The sequence below is a fragment of the Pan troglodytes genome, chromosome 2, assembly GCF_028858775.2.
Source record: "Pan troglodytes isolate AG18354 chromosome 2, NHGRI_mPanTro3-v2.0_pri, whole genome shotgun sequence".
Classification (NCBI taxonomy): Eukaryota; Metazoa; Chordata; class Mammalia; order Primates; family Hominidae; genus Pan; species Pan troglodytes.
In genome coordinates this window covers 53,892,054-53,914,514 of record NC_086015.1, presented here as the reverse complement: position 1 = coordinate 53,914,514, position 22,461 = coordinate 53,892,054, and the positions used below count along the sequence as shown (strand labels likewise).

General features: G+C 56.0%; 2 protein-coding genes across 3 annotated transcripts; both read left to right on the top strand.

Annotated features, from left to right (window-relative positions):
* The first annotated feature begins 1,602 nt into the window (after positions 1-1,602).
* On the top strand, positions 1,603-5,785 carry ACTL11 (actin like 11). The gene is made up of 2 exons (XM_009445512.4): positions 1,603-2,432; positions 2,824-5,785. Exon 2 carries the CDS (start codon positions 3,762-3,764, stop codon positions 5,751-5,753), a length of 1,992 nt encoding a protein of 663 aa, XP_009443787.4. The 5' UTR covers positions 1,603-2,432; positions 2,824-3,761; the 3' UTR covers positions 5,754-5,785.
* Positions 5,786-9,157: 3,372 nt separating this feature from the next.
* On the top strand, positions 9,158-21,090 carry CAMKV (CaM kinase like vesicle associated). 2 transcript variants are annotated; one of them, XM_009445511.4, is made up of 12 exons: positions 9,158-9,344; positions 16,677-16,785; positions 16,903-17,034; positions 17,214-17,288; positions 17,502-17,640; positions 17,779-17,899; positions 18,061-18,136; positions 18,227-18,363; positions 18,530-18,608; positions 18,821-18,908; positions 19,198-19,309; positions 19,403-21,090. In XM_009445511.4, exons 2-12 carry the CDS (start codon positions 16,691-16,693, stop codon positions 19,759-19,761), a joined length of 1,413 nt encoding a protein of 470 aa, XP_009443786.1. In that variant the 5' UTR covers positions 9,158-9,344; positions 16,677-16,690; the 3' UTR covers positions 19,762-21,090. The 2 variants fall into 2 exon arrangements, with proteins under 2 accessions (XP_009443786.1, XP_003309921.1); XM_003309873.6 differs by having other exon boundaries at positions 19,198-21,090.
* The last annotated feature ends 1,371 nt before the right edge of the window (positions 21,091-22,461 follow it).

Below are 22,461 nucleotides of genomic sequence, written 5' to 3'. Positions count from 1 at the left end.
AGTGCCAAGTTAGCAAGCTGCAGATGCAGCACCTTTGTGTTAACTTTTGTCCCTGGTCACAGAGCCTCACACCCCACAGCCAACTGTAAACACTATTTTTAACCTCTGTGAAAACAGTTTCAGAGAACAAACCTACAGTTATATTGTCCACAAACCTGTTTCCTGGGTGGAAAGACTGAGGCCTGAAAGAACACAGCCCTGCCAGACAGAGGGAGGAGGCCCAGAGCTCAGATCTGGTGGGAAGGAGGAGGGCCTGACCCTACCACAGGTTAGAACCTCCAGACCTGGGCCTGTGGCAATGTGCAGCTCTCCAAACTGTTGCCTAGGCCTGTCCTTGTGGCTATAGGGCAGCTCTGAGCCTAGGCTGCTGCTCCAGGCAGGTTCCACTCCTCCCTGCCCCCCTTTTTTTCTCTCTATTTAAGAAATGGGGCCGGGCACGGTGGCTCACGCCTGTAATCCCAGCACTTTGGGAGGCTGAGGCGGGCGGATCACGAGGTCAGGAGATCGAGACCATCCTGGCTAACACGGTGAAACCCTGTCTCTACTAAAAATACAAAAAATTAGCTGGGCGTGGTGGCGGGCGCCTGTAGTCCCAGCTACTCGGGAGGCTGAGGCAGGAGAATGGTGGGAACCCGGGAGGTGGAGCTTGCAGTGAGCCGAGATCACGCCACTGCACTCCAGCCGGGTGACAGAGCGAGACTCTGTCTCAAAAAAAAAAAAAAAAAAAAGAAAAGAAATGGAGGGTGGAATTGCCCACCTGGTCTGGTAGCTTATATTTCCTATGCATCGCCCCATCTAATTCGTTGTCTGACTTGTCCTTGCTGTATATGCAGCTCTATGCCCACTGTGTACTCAGTCCTCCACCCACTATGTCCCCACTGTGGGGCTAGCCCTGAGACCACTGTGGTCTTACCATCCTGTAATTGCCACTTGCCTAGCCCTGTGGCTGCTGTGGTGCAGCCCTGTGCCCAGAGCTCTGCCCCCATTATGGCCAAGATGAAGCTGACACAATGTGACAAGAGCTAGAAATTCTGACTTGAGGATTCTGAGCAGAGGCCCCACCCCCACCCCTGCCACCCCCATCCCTACCCCTGCAGGATACTGGTCCTGGGCTTCAGGGACATGTGGCTCTGGGGAGGGGGCTCCATGAGGCACAGGCAGAGGAGAACCATCTGGAGCAGCAGAGACTGCCAAGGAGCTGCTGTCCCTGGAGCGGGAGCCGGGGAACATAAGGAGGGGAGCTTGGGACTGAGCTTGGGTCCCTCACCCACTTCTGCCTCCCAGGGTTGAGTGGTGAAGGGACTTTGCACACCATCCAAAGGTCCTGTGCCAGGGGCTTCCTCAGAGTCTCCCCTGCCTACCTTTTTCCTCTGGCCTTATCCTGACAGTTCCTGGCCCTCACTGTGGGACTAGCCTGGGCAGAATGTGCACCTGGCTGGGAAGGATAGGGGAGGCTGGCCTGCAGCTGACTGACTTCACTGGTGTCCCCTGGCCCCCTGCTTCCTAAAGTTCCCTGGGCAAGCCTCCATTCTTCAGGAGCATGGGGGCCCTGGTTTCCTACACTCTGTCACTCCCCAGGTCACTGTGATGTCACCCCTTCCCAGAGCCACATGTCCCTGAAGCCCAGGACCAGTATCCTGCAGGGTTAGGGATGGGCGCAGCAGGGGTGGGGGTGGATCCTCTGCTCAGAATCTTCAAGTCAATCCCCAGGGGGCTGTGATGTGTAAGGTCACCATGGCAATGGAGTGGGGGCAGGGCACCTAGGGCATGGAGCAGGAGGACTATGGAAGCCACCAAGAAGGTGGGGGGCCCTGATCCATCGGGTCCCCAGGACCACCCCTCAGCCGGCAGCCAGCAGCTGGGGAGTGGCCTCAGAGGGTCTCAGGGACCACGGATAAGCTCAGAATCCCTATACTTCAAGCAGGGGTTGTCATTGTCTACCAAGACCATCACTGATGGTGCCTGTGGCCCAGCCTCCCAGGCCTGCATCCCTGGGTCCATTTGCCAGCTACTCCAGGATCCTGCTTGGGTTAGCTCCCAGTGCTGCTGTGAGCAGGCCTCCCAGGATGCCCCGAGACTCTCCTCCACTAGTGTATCTTCAAGTCCCATTGTGGGAGCCCAACAACATCTCATCATGGAGGATGTGACCCTGACCTTACTAGAGTGCATGCACAGTGACAGCACCAGTGACATAGCCCAGTGTGGACCCTGCCGCCTTCGGTTTCAGGTGCAGAATTTGGGGGAAGGCAAGCGTCCAGCTAAGGTCCTGGTAGGCTGGGGCAAAGGCCCCTGCAGCTCCGACCAGATAGCCTCCTTGGGCAGCAGGAAGAGTCGGTGGCTGCCCTTCCTCCTCTCAGGAGAGAATGGTGCTCCCGAAGCCCAAGGTGCTCTTCTGGCTCCAGCTCAGGATCTAGCCCAAGATCAGGACCAGGGTAAGTGTCCAGCTCAGGCTGCTGCCCTAGTTACACATTCTTTTTTTAAATTTCTTTCTTTCTTTTTTTGAGATGGAGTTTTGCTCTTGTTGCCCAGGCTGGAGTACAATGGCGCGATCTCAGCTCACTGCAACCTCCGCCTCCTGGGTTCAAGCGATTCTCCTGCCTCAGCCTCCCAAGTAGCTGGGATTACACGTGCCCGCTATCACATCCAACTAAGTTTTGTATTTTTAGTAGAGACTGGGTTTCTCCATGTTGGTCAGGCTGGTCTCAAATTCCCAACCTCAGGTGATCCACCTGCTTTGGCCTCCCGAAGTGTTGGGATTATAGGTGTGAGCCACCGTGCCCGGACTTACACCTTCTTTTCTGTCACTGACTCCTCCAATTCCAGCTTGGGCTACGACTCCAGCTCTGGATGTTACCCCAACCCCCACTGCAGTTGAAACTGACATCCATACCATTGATCACCTGACTGACACCACTGCAGTCACCAAGGGCCCATCTGAAGACCTCCTTCTCAGGAAGTGTGGCAATCAGTGGTCAACTGTCTTGGAGTCTTCCAAAATAGTCGCATCTTGCCAGGACAAAGTGAATCTCCACTCTAAAGAGCAGCCTCCCATCCCAAAGCCTACTCTAGAAGAGCGCCCAGACCATGCCCAGGAGAAGGAGGTTACCAGAAGGAAGGTGCCAACTGAGGAGGCTGAGAACCCCATGAAGAAACTTCTAGTCTCTACCTCCAGGCCAGGCAGCCCAATGCCAGGCCCAGAGCCCCCAGTTATCTCCAAGTCCCAGAGGAGTAGCCAGGAGATCTGTAGCTCTCAGTCACAGAAGCAGCTCCCCAATGTCTGTGACGATACCAGCTCTAATGTGCCGCTGTCTGCCTACCAAGTAACCTGCCACAAGCAGTCCCCATTCCAGTCTCCGAAGGAAGCCATGCAGATCCCCCTCTCCAGTGCCCCAACCTGCCAGCTTCAGGAAGTTGTGGAAGACCGTGTGCTGGTGTTTGATATGGCCACAGGCAGCACCAGGATGGGGCTGCTGTGCCATGACCCTGTGGGCTCACGGGCAGTGCTTGTGGGCCTCATGCCCAGCCACCCATCCATGTATGTCCCTGAAAATATGCTGTCCACCCAGCTGTTGGCCAAACCCATCCTGTCTCCTGACAGCAATCACTCCATCTTTTGGTCTATCACACCCATGCTGTCCAGCCCAGTGCCCTGCAGCCTCTCATCTGGCAGCTACTGAGAGGTAGCCCTGATTCCCAAGGAGGCCAGGCTCAACCTGGAGTCATGGGACTCCCCTGGTACTGAGACACCCATCAGGGTTGGGATGCTGACTGGGCCTGTTCCACTGGGGATGCCCCTTCAATTTGATGAGAGGATACTGACCCATGTCCCTAATACTAGCTGGTCCAAGCCTGATGGTGAAAAAAGTGAACCTAGTCATACCATCTGGATGCTAGACCCTTCCATGGCACCCTCTAGGATGCCAGATGCCTCCATAGTCCAGACCAAGAAACTGCAGTGGATGAACTCAGAGCCTGCTGCACCAGCCGATACCCAGGAAGTGCCCAGATCCCTCCTCCAGGAAGACATAGGCAGCCACGAAGAGGTCATTCCTGCTCACCCTGATAACCCTCAGGCCAAAGATGCTGGACAGACTCTCCTCACTGGGCAGATCCTCCTTGCTGGACAGCCACCCCTACCTGAGCACCCCCTTACTGATCAACCCCCTCTCACTGGGCAGACACCCCTTGCTAGGAATCCCTCTTTATCTAAAGAACCCCCCATCACCAAAGAGCCCACTCTTTCAAGATGGTCCCCCAACCCTGGAGAACCTGGCCAGGTCTCCACCCAGGAAGATGAGCCCTTAGGCCTGCCTACTCATGTAGGGGTATTTCAGGTGCCCCTGACCCCTGAGGAGACCTGTATCTATATGAGTAGAGACAAGGTTGGCATCAGTAATACTCAGCACTCCATCACGCATCAGCAGCAACCTGGCAACTCCCCTAGGACCCAGGAGGAGCAGCTTCCCTTGATCACATTTACCACACCTGGCACTGGACGCAAGGTCTTGCCCATGGCCATGGTGGCCACTGAGCCCCAGAGTGCCCCATTCAAGCTGACAGCTGAGGATCTTACACACTTATCAGTAGTTGCACACCTTGAACTGCCCCACGGGGCCTGCTATGAACTGGTGTCCACCATGGATGCTCTGCCAGTTCGGTCGCCAGTGCTCTGCTGCCACTCACTGGGACCCTTCCAGGACATGGCGGCCGTGGTGATTGATACAGGCACAGGATTCACCAAATGTGGACTGGCTGGAGAGGACCATGTCCTCAGTGTCATACCCTCACGAGTTCAGCTGCTGCAGCACCCAGCCCAGGGCCAGCCACGATATGCAGTGCCTGAAAACCAAGTGGGATCCTATTCAGTGCTGAACCGTGGTGTGGTCTATGACTGGGATGCACTAGAGGTGCTATGGCAGCACCTGTTCTATTGCAGGCTGGGTGTGCAGCCCGAGAAGCTGTCCGTGCTCGTAGCCGACTCGCCTATCTCACCACTCACCAACCGAGAAAAGGTGGCTGAAATACTCTTTGAGCATTTCCATGTCCCAGCCATGCAGACAGTGCATCAGGCCCTGCTGGCGCTCTATGCTTATGGACGTACCACTGGACTGGTGCTGGGCAGTGGCCATGGCACTTCCTATGTGGCACCCATCCTCACTGGGGATCTGGCCCCACTTGACACCTACCGGCTGGATGTGGCTGGTGCTGACCTTACTGACTACTTGGCCCAGCTGCTGCAGAGAAGTGGCCACTCACTGCCCCAGGCAGGACTGATCAACCAGATGAAAGAGGCCTGCTGCTACGTGGCCATGGATGTGGCAGCTGAGAGGGCCCACACCCAGGCGCAGGCCGAGGTGGACTTTGTGCTTCCAGACAAGCAGGTTATCACTCTGGGGCCTGAGCGCTTCTGCTGCCCTGAGGCCCTCTTCCAACCCAATCTGATAGGTCTCAACCAGCTGGGCCTTCCACAGCTGGCCCTCCTAAGCATCAGCCGGTTGGAGGCCAAGCAGCAGGAGCAGCTACTGGCCAATGTGGTACTGGACGGTGGCAGCACCCTCATGAGTGGCTTCCCTGAGCGCCTGAGACAGGAGCTGGGCCCTGGTGCCACTGTGCTGGGGTCTCCCCACCGTGCAGTTGCTGCCTGGCTTGGGGGCTCCATCATGGCATCCCGGAGCTCTTTCCAGAGCCTGTGGCTCAGCTGCCAGGAATATGAGGAAGAGGGCCCATGGGCTATCTATAAGTACCAGCTGTGAGCATATAAAAGTTCTGGTTCTGCTTTCTTTAAGCACCGTGGCATGTTTCAGCCACAGGGTGGTGTGGGAGAAGCAGGAGTCCAGGCATGGGGTCATGGATGGGGGCCCTGGCTCTCTCCCAAGGCATGCCCTGCCTCTGCACTCTGGAACTCCATGGGCCCTGGCAACCTACCCTTTCTAGACAGCCCCGGAGCCCCTTGACTGGCATTGGCTCTGATCTGGCCTGACCTTTACTGCACCCCAAGGGCAACCACAGACAGTGGCTGCTGTGGGTTTTGCCCCGTTGCCCTGACGACAAGTGCAATTACCCTTGATTGCCAGCTTGTTGCCATGGCAATTTCAAACATAATGTAATAACCCACACAGCCTGGAGTGAGTCACAAGGTGGGGGGCGGGGGGCAGCCCCCTCCCCTGGCTCCAGAGGAAAAGACTGCTTGCCCTTCCCCATTGTGGGCCCTCTTCTGGGGACTGAAGCCAAGCAACATGGACAACAGTCAGGCAGTTTCAAAGATGGCTGGGGGCCTGGGGTGGGAGGGTTCTGTCAGAGTTCAGGCTTCTTGGGGAGCTGCACTGGTAATCTAGGTACCTCCTAGAGTCTGAACCTTTGCTGGAGCGCTATGCTGGGTTAGCAGGGGCTTCTATCAGCCAGCCAGAATCTAAGGGCATAGGAGTGCCGGCCTTTGGCACCCTAGGGCTGGGAGTTGGGGGGCACAGATAAGTCCTGGATCCTGGGTAGGAGGCCCAACCTGAGCTGGGGGATGAAGCTCTGTGGATACTGCGGCTCGCACCTTATTCTGCCCCTCTGACTTTCTAGCTTTGATGGGAGCCAGAACTACGAACTTGGGCCCTCTTCTCCTCCTCAGCCTCCCAACCCAGGCAGCCCCTATCTTCAGGGTACAGGCCTCCTTAGGAGGGTCCTCATAAAGGCTACTAGGCAATGCTAATCTGGATTGCCTCTGCTCTTGTTCCAAACTCTGGTCTGTGCTAAAGGGCCTCCTGCCATCACTCTGGCCAGTGGAGTGGTGAGAAATCATGTCCCCTGACCCCGTCTGGCTTTGAATAGTGGAAGTAAGAACAAAGCTCAGCATTGGTCCCGTCCCTGCCCTGGAAGAGCTAAGAGGATGGCATTCAGCTGATGTTACTATCTCCTGCCTGAAAGGCAGCTGGAGGTTGAAGCCAAAACATTGAAGCCGGTCCTACCCTGCCTGTGCCTTCCTGTCTAGGGGCTGAGGGATAAGCCATGGCTCAATCCTAGCCCTGGGTTCTTGTCTTCAGATTGCCCTCCGCAAATGGCAAAGACTTGTCTATCTTCACATACACCAGAGATCAAGGGGCTGCTCTGGTGGGGAGCCTGAAAACAGCCAATGATGTAGGGTCAGCACAGACCCTGCCCACCGCTGGACATGGTCCAGCCCCCTTCCCATGTCCAGCTCTCAAAGTCTGATTCAGCCTCCACAATCCTGAGACTTGTGTCAGGCAGGAAGGGGACTGATAACTCCAGGGACCAGCTACAGCGTCCACACACACGTGCCAGCAAGCATGCCTGGGTGCACAAAGAATGCAGACACACGTGCCCCTGGGCACCACTGCGTACACTGTGCTGTTGCATCTCCCTCGGCAAAAGAGAGCATACACAACACGTACACGTGTGCACACACACCCTGCCACGTGCTCTCACCCACATGCACAGAGCGTGCTTAGGACCAAGAAGAGGTGGAGTACTGCCAGCAGCAGGCAGGGCGCTAAGGAGCCACCCCTTCCCCTGCCTAAAAATCCCCATTCCAGCTTCTCATTGACCCCCATGCCTGGATAGCCATGACCCTCAGGAAAGACAGAAAACATGTATGTGGCATGTGTGGGGTCAGCAAGCTACAGCTTGGCTACACCATAAAACTCAGAGACCCATTGTTTCAATAATAGTGGGCAGATGGCAGGAAGGACTCAGTGCCAGGCCATTCATTCATTCTGCAGACATCAGCCGAGCATACTGAGATGAGAAACGGGTTCTGCCTTGCAGATACCCAGCCTGCCAGGAGATTCCTACCCAGTGGTGGGGTGGGTCCCATAACCCGAGACCACTCAGAGCCCAGGGACCCCAGAAGTGGCACCAGCCTGGCCTAGAGGAGGTAACACCAAGCCAGGGAGGAAGGTGAAGGGCTCAGTACCCCCTCTGGAGGAAAATTTTGAGGAACCTTGTTTGAGGCGGTCATTTCCTAAGCTAGCCTTCAGTCTGAGCCCCAGCCCCAGCTTCTGGACTTGGACAGTCCCTCCTGTCATCAGCCATGGGTGGCCATGCAGGGCAGCCTTAAGATGGCTGAGGGTTTGGGGATGACCCCAACTCCCTCTCCCACAGCAGGGTCAGGAGGCTCACTGGGAGGAGTGAGGTGGGATAAAACCCAGCTCCAGACACTGAGAGGCCTGAGTCTGGTCTTCAGATACTGGCCTTAGGATGGTCCTCAGGGCTTGTGAGGGGTGTGGGTCAGGCTTTGGGTCCGTGAGCCTCACTGACAAGGGACAGAGAAATGGCCAAGGACTTCCTTTAAAGCTTCCTCCTGGTGGTTCTGAGCCTCCTCCCTCTGATTAGCACCCAGGCCAGGTGGGATACCTTGGTGCCACAGTTCTCCTGTGTCCCCATATCCCAGGCCAGGCCACTAGAGTGATACAACTCATGAAGTGTTTGACAGTGATTAGACTGAAAAGAAAGCAGAGGCCACACCATGTCACAGGTGACTTTTATAGTTTGGGAAATTTGGTGCCACACAGGAAGGGGCTGACTGTGCCGCCACCCTTGCTGGTACTTATGTTTGGGAAAGACTCTGGCCTTGCAGGAGTTGGGGATGGGGTGGGATAGGAGACTTTGCTACTACAGTCTAGGGCCCTCACTGTTTTCACACTGACTACCTGCAAACACACACCTCTGTGTGTTTACTGCTCCTAGCTAGGGGATGCGTAGCTAGGGGATGCTAGAGGATGCCACACTGACTACCTGCAAACACACACCTCTGTGTGTTTACTGCTCCTAGCTAGGGGAGCCTGCCCTAGCCCGACTGCCCATCTGGTTTTTCTAAGTTGGTCCTGCCTTTTGGGTCGGGTTCGGGGAGCTGGGCAAAGCCCCGTTCCCTAGAGACTAATGACTGGCAAGCGATCCTATGCAGCTCCAGGACTCAGGCTTTCCCCCAACTCTCCACTCACCACCCCTTACATTGGGCATAGGAGGCCTCCTCCGGCCCCAGGCTGAGGGCCTAAGGGAGCCATTGAGAACCTTGGCCAGGGCTAAGCAGGCCAGTGCTCACCAGCACCGCTGCCATCCCGCGCGCTCCTGCTCTCCAGTGGGATTCTGCCCTTAAGGCTCCGCCAGGGTCGGGGCGGGGCCGGTTGGGAGGCCCCGCCCCCAGCCCGCCCCCGGCCCGGGGTGCGAATCCGGTGCCGGCAAGCGGCTGGCGATGCTGGAGGTTCGCTAGCCGAAGCGGCTGCATCTGGCGCCGCGTCTGCCCCGCGTGCTCGGAGCGGATTCTGCCCGCCGTCCCCGGAGCCCTCGGCGCCCCGCTGAGCCCGCGATCACTTCCTCCCTGTGACCAACCGGCGCTGCAGGTGCGGGGCGGGCCGGGCTGGGGGCGCTTCCCGAACGCAGGTTGTGGGGCCTTGGGGGATTGTTTCCCTGGCTCGAGGTTCGGGATGCAGAGTGCGCGGGGGCGCGGCGAGGGCTCGAGGTCCTGGCGGGGTCAGAGCGCGCGGGCTTTGCAGATTTGGGGGAGGGAGTGCGGGGTCGGGCTAAAGTTCCCCATTACCTCGGACGGCTTGGGGGTTCTGGGGGGAAGCTTCTGCGGCTCGGAATTGTGAAAAGATTAACCCTCGAAGATTCGTGGTCCCCCGTGAGGATAGGGGCCGAGAGCTGAGCCGTCCCTCCCCGTTCCCAGAGCCGCCTCCAGCCCCTCCCAACTGTCCCCGGGCCCCTTCCCTCCTGCTTAGCAGTCACTAATTTCCATGACAACGGAGAGTTCTTTATGGGCGACAACCCGGAGGGGGCTGGGCGGGGCTGCCGCGGGGTGGGGGAGGAAGCTCCAAGCCCCTGGGGACCAGCAGCCCCCCAGCCAAAATTCAGCTTCCAAGCCTTCACCTGGGTGCCAGCTGGGGGTCCAGTGCATGGACCCACGTGCACGGTGGGGGTGGGGGCGCACATGTTCCTGCTGGGAGGTGCGGGGCTTGGTGCTCACACGTGTGCTTTCCGCATGTGTGTTGCTGTGCCAGCGGGGGCGAGCCAGCAGCACTTGGGAAAGGGGTCAGGGTGGCACCACGGTGGGGAGCAGGGCCCCTGGCTGGAGGTGGCTGGGATAGTGACAGCGTGAGCTTCTGCCTTCCCCAGCTTGTACTGTCTGGCAGAGACCCTGGGCTCTTGAGCCCCAGCCCCCTCCCCGCATAGCTCTGCCAAATTGCTTTTGTCCGCACCTCCCAGGCAGATCCTGCTCCACCACGTTCCTTCCTAAGGATCAGGGCCCTCTGTCCCACACTAAAAGCTCAGAGTCTGCAGTAGTCCAGTCCCTGTGCTGTACTCCCCTTACCCCCAAGTCCAGGCTTTGAGCCCCCAGGACTACCTTTAGAGACCTGGTGCCCTCCCCCACCCTCAGAGTTGATTCCTGGCAGCTCCAGCGACTTCTGAGCCTCAGTTTCCTCAACTGGGGAACTGGTGTCTCCACTCAGAGTCAGGTTGGTTTCCAGGGTGGGGCAAGGGTCTCCCTTTTCTAATATTTGGTGTGGACCCTTCAGGTGCCCTCCTAGGCTGGCTGTTCACATATCTCTGATGGCCCTACTCTCCAGCCCCATGCCCTGGCCACCATTCACAGGCAGGCAAGCAGTCCTCTGCCCTGGGAGAAGGCCAGATTCCATGGTTTCCATTAGGGGAAACTGAGGCATGGGGAGGGGAAGGGCTGTGTGGTTATCCTGTTTCTGGGTTGCTTGTGGTGCCGTTTCTGGCACTCATGGCAGGATCTGCTGTTGGGGGTTGGTGAGAGGGAATTAAGCAGAGCTGTAAGAGGGGCTCTGGGGACCCAAAGCCTGGAAAGGATAGCAGATGGGGGAGGGGTTGGCTGGGAGGGTCTAAGTACAGCTGGGCCAACTGAGAAGAGGGACTATAAAGGGAAGCAGCCAGGCATCCGAGCCTCATTTCCATACCCCTATGCGTCTGCCTTCAACATGTTGGACCTGCTTTACCTAAGCTGCCGTGATGGCAGAGAGACGGGCTGGGAACTGTCCTGACTGGGGGGCTGCAGCAGCTGGCCTCCTCCCCACCAACATGCTCCAAGGAGCTGGCCTCCTTTTGGCTGTGCCTCCTACACCAAGTTCAGTGTATGTTTGGGGGATACAGGAGGGTGCAGTCTCGAAGGTCCCAGTACCATGGATAGCTCCTGGCCCAGGGATTTAGAGCACATCGCCATGGAGGCCTTAGGGCTCTGCTGGGCACCCATCCGCCCCCTTCAGAACTCCTGTCCACCTCCCCTTTCCTGCCCTTTGTGCCTGTGTCCCTTTTACTTTGTCATCTCCTTGCTCCTCTTCCATCACAGGTTCTGTCTTTGTCTGTGTCTCTGCCCCATTCTCTTTTTTCTAAATTCTCTCCATCTCCCCACCTCCCCTTTCTTGATGGGGACCTGGGTCACAGAACCTTGAAGAAGCAGCCAGGCTAAAGTCTCAGGAAATTCTTGAAGAAGGGACCTGACCAACACATCTCCCCTCCCCCTCCCCTTGTTTTAAAACTTCCATCACCATAGCAACCCTTTACTCTAGTGCCTTCCTCTGCATTTCCCCTCCTCCACCCACAGGGAAGCAGAGCCTCCAGTGGATTCTCCTTCAGGGGTTCAGAGATTTGGACCCCAAGTGCTTGGGAGGAGACAGCTGGCCTTTGGCTTTGCCTGCATGTTGACAGCTAAACTTTCGGGATGTAGCACTGGACTGCATGCCCACCCCCAAAACTGGAGAGACCTCCCCACAATACTCCCTCATTAGATGGGCAAAATTCAGCTGTAGGAACTTCTACCATGATTTAGCTCGAGCCGGAGGCTCAGTCAGGGCAGCCCCTTGACCGGTCCCCTGAGGCAATTGGATGGTGGTCTAGAAGCTTGGCCCTTGTTCTTAACAGACCTTGAGGGAGGTCTTCAGCTCCCCTGGTCCTGTGGGTGACACCTCAGCTGTGAGTTAAGCAGGGCTTGGGCTTCAGCATGTTCATTGCAGCAGGAAACCCAGCCCCAGCCCGTGAGAGAGTAGAGCAGCAGAGAGGAGGGGGTGCCTGCAGGCTGGTGTTCACAGCTGCCACTAAATTAGGAGGTGTTGCCTACAGTTGTTGGGAGGCAGCTGGAGGCCTCTTGGGCCCCTCCTGGCCTCCCTAGATTTACTGCAAGCTCTGGAGCCCCACGTGGCAGGGGACCAAGGTAGCAGGAAACTCTGTTTATGTCTATGAAAGGTAGGGCCTGAACCAGGATGATCTCAGCGGAGGAGGGGACAGGACCCCAATGTGGGGCCTCCGGACCTCTTGGCCTTTGTCCCGTTTGGGCTTTCCCTGGGCCAGACTTACCTAAAGATGCAGCAGAGTCCCTGGGGGACCATTTATCACCAGGGCACCAATAGAGGACCCCTCAGGATTGCTGGAGGCTCAATTCCCTGAGTCCAGTGGTCAGGCCCTGGGAGCAGGCCATAACTGGGGAGTGCTTGGCTCTCAGGCTCCATGAGAGCCAGCTGGAGGGCAATGGCGGCACTAGGGCCTGCACTCCCCACAAGCTCCCTTTGGGCAGCCCGTAGTGCATACTGTTCAGTTCCTCTGCAGAGAGTGGAGGGAGCCATGTCTCCAGGGAAATGGCTGCTGTGGAGCTCCCGTGCCCTTCCATGGCCTAAGTGTACCTGAGGAAGAGCTCAGATCCTGTGTTGCTGAGAGGAGAGCTCTCCATTGTTGGGTGTTGGGTCTGGGCCATGGGGGTGAAAAATACAAACCCCTTCCACTTGGCCTCCTCTCTTTCTGAGAGCTGTCCCTTGGCTGTTCCTCCCAGGTCTCCTTTGTTGCAAGCAGGTGCCCAGGGCTTGGTGCACACACCCGAAGCCTCCCAGGGAGCAACAGTGGATAGCAGATGGTGGAGTGGGTGTGGGCAGAGGGAACCAAGGTGCTAATTGAAAGCCAGGCCCCTCTTTCTCCTCTCTTTGCCCTGGGGCCAAGTCCAGGGCCCCAAGCCAGTATAGTTAGACTGGTGAGGAGGAGGAGGAGGAGGAGGAGGAGTGACTGGCTGAAATTTGGGCAGCCATAGTAGGGGGCAGGGGAGACAGATCTGTTCCCATCTCAGCCTTGAGGCTTCAGGACATGGCTCCAGGCTGACATTATGGGGTGGAGGCCCAGTTTTCTGTGCCTTTCATGGGACAGACCCCCATGACCAGCCCTGGACCCCAGTGGGCACGAATGCATATGCAGAGCCGAAAGCTGGGGCCAGGATCAGGGACAGGCATGCACAAAACCTCCCACCCACGCCACACTGGCAAAGCTGGGAGCTGTTGGAGTGGGGTGGGGGGTGGGGCATGGAGGTTGTGGAAGGTATCTCAGAAAAGGGCCATTTTGAGTCTGGCCTTCGAGCATCAGGATTGTTTTGGACATTGTGTTGCACAAACCACCTTATAATGTCAGAAATCACAATGAAAGAAGAGATTCAGTTCTGCTCTCAGCACCTCGCTCATGTGGCAGCTGCTCCACAGGAAAGCCAAGGTGGGCAGAGCTCTTGCCAGTGCCCACACTTCCTACCATTGAGTGGACACAGTTGAGCTGGCGAGTCACCTGTGGTTGGACATTTAGGTAGTTGCTGAATTTTTTTTAATGTTATAAATAACTCTGCTGTGACAAATAGGAATCTGACGGGAGGCTTTTGGGGGAAGGGCACTCTTGCCAGAGGGAATGGTGTAAGCAAAGCAACAGAGCTGGGGCACAGGTCCCTCCCAGCCTTCTTGGGAGACTGCAGGCTAAGGTACCATCCTCCTGCCCAGTACACGGCCCTCAGACTGAGATGACTGTTGCAGGCCCCCTCCCGCAGCTGTTATGGTGTGAAAATGTGTAGCCGGCAATGGTAACTGGCTATGCCTCTGCTCTCAGCTGTGAGGATGGGATTCTGGCCACATGCTTCTCCCCAGTGGAGGAGTGCAGGGTTGTGCCCATGGTGGCAGACATGCAGTCAGTGACGATCTTCAAAGCCTCTCCTTTGTCTCTGCTGTGCCTCGCAAGACGGCTTAAACCCTGTCTGGAATAACGCTGATGAAATGCATTTGTATTCCCTGAGCCCAAGCAACCCAGATGAAGGAATGATAGAGTTTGTTCCCTAATGCTGAAGGCAAATCTGAGGGAGAATTTCCAGGGCTGTGACTCCTGGGAATCACAGCCTGGTGGCTGGCTTCTGCCTGGGAGGAAGCAAGTAGCAGCCAGGGTTGGCCATGGGGCTTGTTTGGGTCCTGGTCTTTGACTTTGGCTGGCAGAGTTCATCTTGCCAAGCTGCCTCCTTTGCCTCCTCCCTTCTCCACTACCTTGAGGCTGTGAGTGCCTTCAGGTCGGGGAGCATCTAGGTACCCCCAGGCCCTAGCTCAGGCCCTGCACACAGCAAGTGCTAATTGGCATGGAGGGAAAACATGCACAGTCAGCAGAGGCAGAGCAATTTCAGCGCAGCCTCAGTGCAGAGCTTGCTGTAGCCCCAGTGTCACACTGACCAGGTATTATGGAGGCACACCCTGGCGTCAGATCTGTGAAGGTCTAGTCACTAACCCCCCACCCCCAGCTTTGAGCATGGGCTATGAGTGCCTTTTCCTTTGGACACTGGAGTCAGCCCCCCTAGCACTACAGATGAGGATTGGGCTGTAATAGGCAGATTGCAGACCTGTGGGACACCGTGCCCCAGGTGGAAAAAGTGCCTAGCGCTCACTGAGCCAGCTATATCTGTTCTGTTTGGGGGTCTTGCACCTGGACCTGACAGCCCAGGTCCCCTGTGGGCCCCAGTGGGCATGAATGCATATGCAGAGCCGAAAGCTGGGACCAGGATCAGGCTTGTTTTGCTCTTCCTGACCAGTACACCTGCATACCTCCTGGCAAATCTTTTCCTACCGAGTCCTAATGCTGCCTCCAAAGCTTTACCTTGCCTCTCCACCCAGATTATCCCTCTGAGGAATCCCCCAAGCACTGTGCCTGAGTGCAGTATTTACTAAATTCATCGAAGCCATTATAGTAAAATAGTAAAAATTCGCACAGAAAATTAGTAAACAAAAGATATGTCTGCCTTTTTGACATCCAATTCTTTGCCCAGGAGAGAACTCTTATTTCCTTCAGTATTCTTCCAGAAAAGAGTTTGTGAGGGTACATCAGTATGTAAACTTTAAAAAATTTACCCAAGCCAGGTGTGGTGGCTCATGCCTGTAATCCCAGCACTTTGGGAAGCTGAGGTGGGAGGATCGCTTGAGCCCAGGAGTTCAAGAACAGCCTGGGCAACATAATGAAATCCTGTATCTACAAAAAAATTTTTAAAAATTAGCCAGTTGTGGTGGTGTGCACCTATGGTCCAGTCCTAGCTACTCGGGAGGCTGAGGTGGGAGGATCGCTTGAGCCCAGGAGGTTGAGGCTGGAATGAGCTGTGATCGTGCCACTGCATTCCAGCCTGGGTGACAGAACAGCTGGGCATGGTGCGGGTGCCTGTAATCCCAGCTGCGGTGGGAGGATCGTTTGAGTTCAGGAGCTCTGGGCTGCAGTGCGCTATGCCAGTTGGGTGTCTACACTAAGTTTGGCATTAGTATGGTGACTTCCTGGGAGCTAGAGCTCATCAGGTTGCCTAAAGGAGGGGTGAAGCAACCAAGGTCAGAGACGAAGCAGGTCAAAACTCCTGTGCTGATCAGTAGTGGGCTTGTGCCCATGAATAGCCACTGCACTCCAGCCTGGGCAACATAGTGAGACTTGTCTCTAAAAAAAGAAAGAAAGAAAGAAAAGAAAAGAAATAGGTCTTCCAGAATCCCCCCATGTGTCCTGAATCAATCATAACCCCTCCTTTTCTCTTAGAAGGGACCATTATCTGACTCTGCTTATTTCCTAGCTTTTCTTTATAGCTCTACTGCTGTGTTTGTATCCCCCGTACGGGTTTGTTCTGCCTGTTTGAACTCTATCAATAGACTCATACTATATGTATTCTTTTGTGTCTTTTTGCACTTAACACTGTGTAAGAGTCACCAGGTGGTTGGGTATAGCTGTAGCTCCTTTGTTTCCATTGCTATATAATATTCCATTGTGTGACTCTACCACGATACATCCTGTTGGTGGTGGTATTTGGTCTGTTTTCAATTTTTGGCGATTATTTATATGGCTACTATGAGCATTGTATGACTGTCCTGATGCACGAATATGTGCACTTCTGTAGGCACGTATTTAGGAGTGCAATTGCTGGTTCATAGGGTATGTTTGTTTGACTTTAGTGGTTTTACCAAACTGCTTTACAAAGGGGAGTTTGCCCTCTCCTAGCAGTGCTCACGTTCTTCATATATCCACTAACACTTGTTAGCTCTAGACCTTCAGAGATGACTAGCAGGTGGGTGGGTGGTTATAGCCCCCTTCATCTGTAAAATAGCTGAAATTTAAATAAACTGTTTGATAAGCCTTTTTTTAAATGTATAGAATACAAAACTATTCCCTTATGTATCAGTTTAATACATTTTTTCATATGTAGGCTGTTGCAGTTCAGGCAGCCAAGCTGAGTAGCTGGATGTCTAGCCAGAAAAGCAGGGGTAGGATCTAAGCCTGCCTATCCTCTAGCCCCTCCTGGTATGGTCTCTGCCCCTAGCTTGGCCTGAGCCAGGTTGGGGTCTCCCAAAAGCAGCCCCTATGTTGTGGGGAAGTGGAGAGTAGTACAGCTAAGCCAGACCCCATTGTGCCCGCAGGTTAGAGCCTGGCAATGCCGTTTGGGTGTGTGACTCTGGGCGACAAGAAGAACTATAACCAGCCATCGGAGGTGACTGACAGATATGATTTGGGACAGGTCATCAAGACGTGAGTGCTGGGCCTGTCAGGCAAGGCTGGGTGGGCTGGTGAGCAGGGGCTAGGGAAGTGGCAGTGGAGTGCAGCTGATGCTAAGGCCAGGCCTGAGTGGGTGCCTGTCGGCTGCAGTGAGGAGTTCTGTGAAATCTTCCGGGCCAAGGACAAGACGACAGGCAAGCTGCACACCTGCAAGAAGTTCCAGAAGCGGGACGGCCGCAAGGTGCGGAAAGCTGCCAAGAACGAGATAGGCATCCTCAAGATGTGAGTTTGAGGCCTGGGATTGGGGCGGGGTGGGAGGCAGCAGGGAACGGCTTAGAGGGCAAGTGGCCTCAGGCAGTCCCAGCCTCTGGCCAATTAGTCTGCTGTGGCCACTGTGGCGACCACAGCCTCTCCCAGGGGTTCATCCAGCCCTAACTACTGGCTCCCCTCCCTGTCGCCAGGGTGAAGCATCCCAACATCCTACAGCTGGTGGATGTGTTTGTGACCCGCAAGGAGTACTTTATCTTCCTGGAGCTGTGAGTGTGGGTCTGGGGACCCAAGATTCCCCAGCGCCCAGGGCTTTCACCTGTCCCACCCTCTGCAGCTAAGGAAACCCCCTTTCTGGACCCTTGGCGTCCCAGGTCCCTGTGCCTTGCTCAGCCAGCTGCCTGGCGTAGGCAGCTCACCCAAGTGCTCCTGCCCTACCCCTGATTCTGCCCACGCCAGGCTCAGGGGCTGGTGTCCCTCAGGGCCACGGGGAGGGAGGTGTTTGACTGGATCCTGGACCAGGGCTACTACTCGGAGCGAGACACAAGCAACGTGGTACGGCAAGTCCTGGAGGCCGTGGCCTATTTGCACTCACTCAAGATCGTGCACAGGAATCTCAAGGTGAGGGCAGAGCCAGAGTCAAAGGGCCAGTTGGCAGCTGGGCTGGTGCTGGGGTGGGCAGCACCTCAGGGCCTTTGTCTAGCCTCCAAGGTCCTCATGGTGTCTTCTGCTCACCCACATGCTATTCTCACACCACAGCTGGAGAACCTGGTTTACTACAACCGGCTGAAGAACTCGAAGATTGTCATCAGTGACTTCCATCTGGCTAAGCTAGAAAATGGCCTCATCAAGGAGCCCTGTGGGACCCCCGAGTATCTGGGCAAGCAGGGGGTGGGGCAGGGGCAGGGGGATAATGGGGGGCAGCCTTCAGGGAGCTGCTCTGGGCAGGGGGAAAATGTGCTCATCTCAGGAAGCTGGTGTGGATGGTACTGGACCTGGCTAGGCCTGATACTGACCAGCAGATGGGCGCTGTGTTTGTAGCCCCAGAAGTGGTAGGCCGGCAGCGGTATGGACGCCCTGTGGACTGCTGGGCCATTGGAGTCATCATGTACATCCTGTGAGTGGACAGATGGACAAGCAGGCTTGCAGTCAGATGGGGTGGGGGCATGTGTCTGTGGCCTTTCTGTGTGACCCTTCCCCCATGCAGGCTTTCAGGCAACCCACCTTTCTATGAGGAGGTGGAAGAAGATGATTATGAGAACCATGATAAGAATCTCTTCCGCAAGATCCTGGCTGGTGACTATGAGTTTGACTCTCCATATTGGGATGATATTTCGCAGGCAGGTGAGGAGGTGCCTGCCCAGCACTTGGTAGAACGCAAGGGAGTGGGGAGGGTGTCCTGCTCTCATCTTCCTCTGTGGTATTCTGCTTCTGTCCCCCAGCCCATTTATCACCTCTAGACATTGAGATGGGGTGCCCATGACTATCCCCTCCTTGGTTTTGTCCACAGCCAAAGACTTGGTCACAAGGCTGATGGAGGTGGAGCAAGACCAGCGGATCACTGCAGAAGAGGCCATCTCCCATGAGTGGTGAGCAGGGTCCAGGGGAGGGTGGGAGAGGCCAGGGTCCCCCTCACACCCAGCAGCCCCATCTTTGAGGCCTAGAAGGGGTGCAGGTACCTAGAGCTCAGGGCAGCCCAGAGGCTCTGCCTGGTAGTCCCTGGATGCCACATAGAAGGGCTGGGCAGAGTCTCCACAAAGGCTCATTCTCTCAGATCCAGACACACTTGCACCCTTTCCAGGATTTCTGGCAATGCTGCTTCTGATAAGAACATCAAGGATGGTGTCTGTGCCCAGATTGAAAAGAACTTTGCCAGGGCCAAGTGGAAGGTAAAGCTTGGATAACTCCCTTCTTGGCTCTATCCCAAGTATTGCTTCTGGCACTCAGTTTCTTGCCTGCATCACACCCCTGCAGCCACACACAAGCTTTTCTCAGGCCATCAGGTGTGGGTGTAGCCACTGTGATTACCTTAAGTAGGAGTGCTGAGCAGCTGAGTACTTGGCCCTAGGGTGGATGGAGGTGGCCGGGGGTACTATGGAAGGAGTTTGGTTTGGTCACTGCCAAGCAATGGATCCAGCAAGCCTCACCCTTAGCCTTTCTCCACTGTGCTCCTTTCAGAAGGCTGTCCGAGTGACCACCCTCATGAAACGGCTCCGGGCACCAGAGCAGTCCAGCACGGCTGCAGCCCAGTCGGCCTCAGCCACAGACACTGCCACCCCCGGGGCTGCAGGTGGGGCCACAGCTGCAGCTGCGAGTGGAGCTACCTCAGCCCCTGAGGGTGATGCTGCTCGTGCTGCAAAGAGTGATAATGTGGCCCCCGCAGACCGTAGTGCCACCCCAGCCACAGATGGAAGTGCCACCCCAGCCACTGATGGCAGTGTCACCCCAGCCACCGATGGAAGCATCACTCCAGCCACTGATGGGAGTGTCACCCCAGCCACTGACAGGAGCGCTACTCCAGCCACTGATGGGAGAGCCACACCAGCCACAGAAGAGAGCACTGTGCCCACCACCCAAAGCAGTGCCACGCTGGCCACCAAGGCAGCTGCCACCCCTGAGCCGGCTATGGCCCAGCCGGACAGCACAGCCCCAGAGGGCGCCACAGGCCAGGCTCCACCCTCTAGTAAAGGGGAAGAGGCTGCTGGTTATGCCCAGGAGTCTCAAAGGGAGGAGGCCAGCTGAGTAGGCAGCCTGGTGAGGGGGGGCGGGGGATGGGCAGGAGGGTGGGAGAGTGGATGAGGGGCTTCTCACTGTACATAGAGTCACTGGCATGATGCCCTCGCTCCCCCATGCCCCCACATCCCAGTGGGGCATAACTAGGGGTCACGGGAGAGCAGTCTCGTCTCCTGTGTGTATGTGTGTGAGTGGTGGGCAGGCCAGTGGCAGGGCCGGCCCCAGCCCCTGCATGGATTCCTTGTGGCTTTTCTGTCTTTTGCTAGCTTCACCAGTTTCTGTTCCTTGTGGGATGCTGCTCTAGGGATACTCAGGGGGCTCCTGCTCTCCTTCCCCTTCCCTTCTTGCCTCACCATTCCCCTAGGCAGGCCCTGCAGGTCCCACACTCTCCCAGGCCCTAAACTTGGGCGGCCTTGCCCTGAGAGCTGGTCCTCCAGCGAGGCCCTGTCAGCGGTCTTAGGCTCCTGCACATGAAGGTGTGTGCCTGTGGTGTGTGGGCTGCTCTAGGAGCAGATACAGGCTGGTATAGAGGATGCAGAAAGGTAGGGCAGTATGTTTAAGTCCAGACTTGGCACATGGCTAGGGATACTGCTCACTAGCTGTGGAGGTCCTCAGGAGTGGAGAGAATGAGTAGGAGGGCAGAAGCTTCCATTTTTGTCCTTCCTAAGACCCTGTTATTTGTGTTATTTCCTGCCTTTCCGAGTCCTGCAGTGGGCTGCCCTGTACCCTGAACCTCATGAGCCTCTAAGGGAAAGGAGGAACAATTAGGACGTGGCAATGAGACCTGGCAGGGCAGAGTACAAGCCCAGCACCCAGTGTTCCAGCCTTACTGGGTCCTTACCCTGGGCCAAACAGGGAGGGCTGATATCTCCTTGCTCTTCCTAGATGCCCACCCCCTACAATCTCAGCCCACAAGTCCTCTCCACCCTAGGGGGCTTGCTGCATGGCAATAACTCATAATCTGATTTGGAGGTTTGCCCTTTACAGGGGCAGATTTTCTGCTCAGTTCAACAATGAAATGAAGAGGAACTCCCTCTTTCTACAGCTCACTTCTATCAGAGGCCCAGGTGCCTCAGAGCCACATTGAGTTGCTTTTTCTGGGATGAGGAAGTAGAGTTAAACTCCCCAGTTTCCTGAGGGAGGCTCCTGACAGGTGCCCTTTGTCAGACCCTACCACAGCCTGGATAGGCAGCCACATTGGTCCTCGCCCTTGCTCGGCACTCCGTGGTGGTCCTGCCCTTCTCCCTGCATGCCTGTGGGTCTGCTCTGGTGTGTGAAGGTCGGTGGGTTAACTGTGTGCCTACTGAACCTGGCAAATAAACATCACCCTGCAAAGCCTCTGGCCACCCTCTCGCCTTTGCTTCCTCTGTCCTACTGGGGAGGAGCCCCTGGAAGGCAGTGGGGAGGGGAGAGGCTGGGAGCAGGTTCACAAGTAGTGGCCGGGAGTAGTAGTGAACAGTGCCCTGTGGATTTCTTGGGCTAAGGGTGAAGATCATCCTCACCACAGTGTATTCCTCAATGGTGGTGGTGGTGGGGGTCCTCTGGACTCTAGAAATCCATGTGAGTAGTGGGTCTTGGGCTGCATTTGGACCAAGGAATACTCCCTGGGCTGAGAGCTCAAGTAAGGGCTGCTGTTTTTGACTCCTGTTGACCGAGGAGCCTTACTCTTGATTTAGGCATAGAGCTGGAATCTACCTGGGCCAGCCACCACAAGGACAGACCCTGCTCATAGCCAAAGATAGCTTCCCTGAGCTAGGGAGAGGGTGTAGGGTGAGCAATGCACAAAGATTCTATGCTGCTCTGTGTTGATTCCTTCTTTCTGTGAACACCTGTGCTTTCCACCTATGCCCCAAATGAAATCTCACTCTGGGTCTATTTCAGCTGGAGCAGATCAGCTTTATATTATGGGACTATGCACAGGGTTTCTTCTGGGTAGAGGGAGTAACACTGCCACAGATACTAAGCCTAAAAACCCAAAAGTTGACTTACTCCAGCCCAGGTGGGCCTGGGTGAACTCACCAGGGATGCTGCTCTCTGGGAGGACCTCAAAGATAACCTCCTCAAAGATAACTTCTCTGATGTGGGAATAATAAAAAGGATTTGTTAGTCTCTAGTCTTTGAAGCATCTGGGCCTCCAAAATTCCAACCCTACTACAGTCTCAAGCATAACTGATCCTCCTGAGAGCTAAGAGCTAAAGTCAGGGTACTGGCCCTAGTGTCTCCAAACTCAAGGATAGTCATATCTTACTTGGATGAAGCCAAGGTTGGCCTGGGGTGACCTGAGGGACTGGGGCCTATGTGTCCATCTTTCTAGAATCGCCCGGAACTGAGGACTGAGAGGGTAGAGTATTGTGGTCTATGGGAACTATAGACCATAGCGCATGGTCCATCACTGTCCAGAGCCCAAGGGATCCATCGGGACCATTGTTCTATTCCCTTGCGGCTGCGGTTTTCTCTGCCTTGGCCCAGCCTGCCTCGCGCCAGCTCTGGCATGGGACCACAATGCGCTGCCTTGCCCTGGAAAAGGGTCCAGCTGGCAGCCTCGCTGCTCCCCGCCTTGATATAATGCTGCGCTCTCAAGTGGCAGGTCGAGTCTTCCCAGATGACGCCTGAGAGCGACCGCGCTCCGCCCAGGATTCTCTACGGCCTCGGGGCCGCTAAGCCCCGCCCATAGTTCCGCCCACCCGAGGATTTGTCCAATCCAGGCGA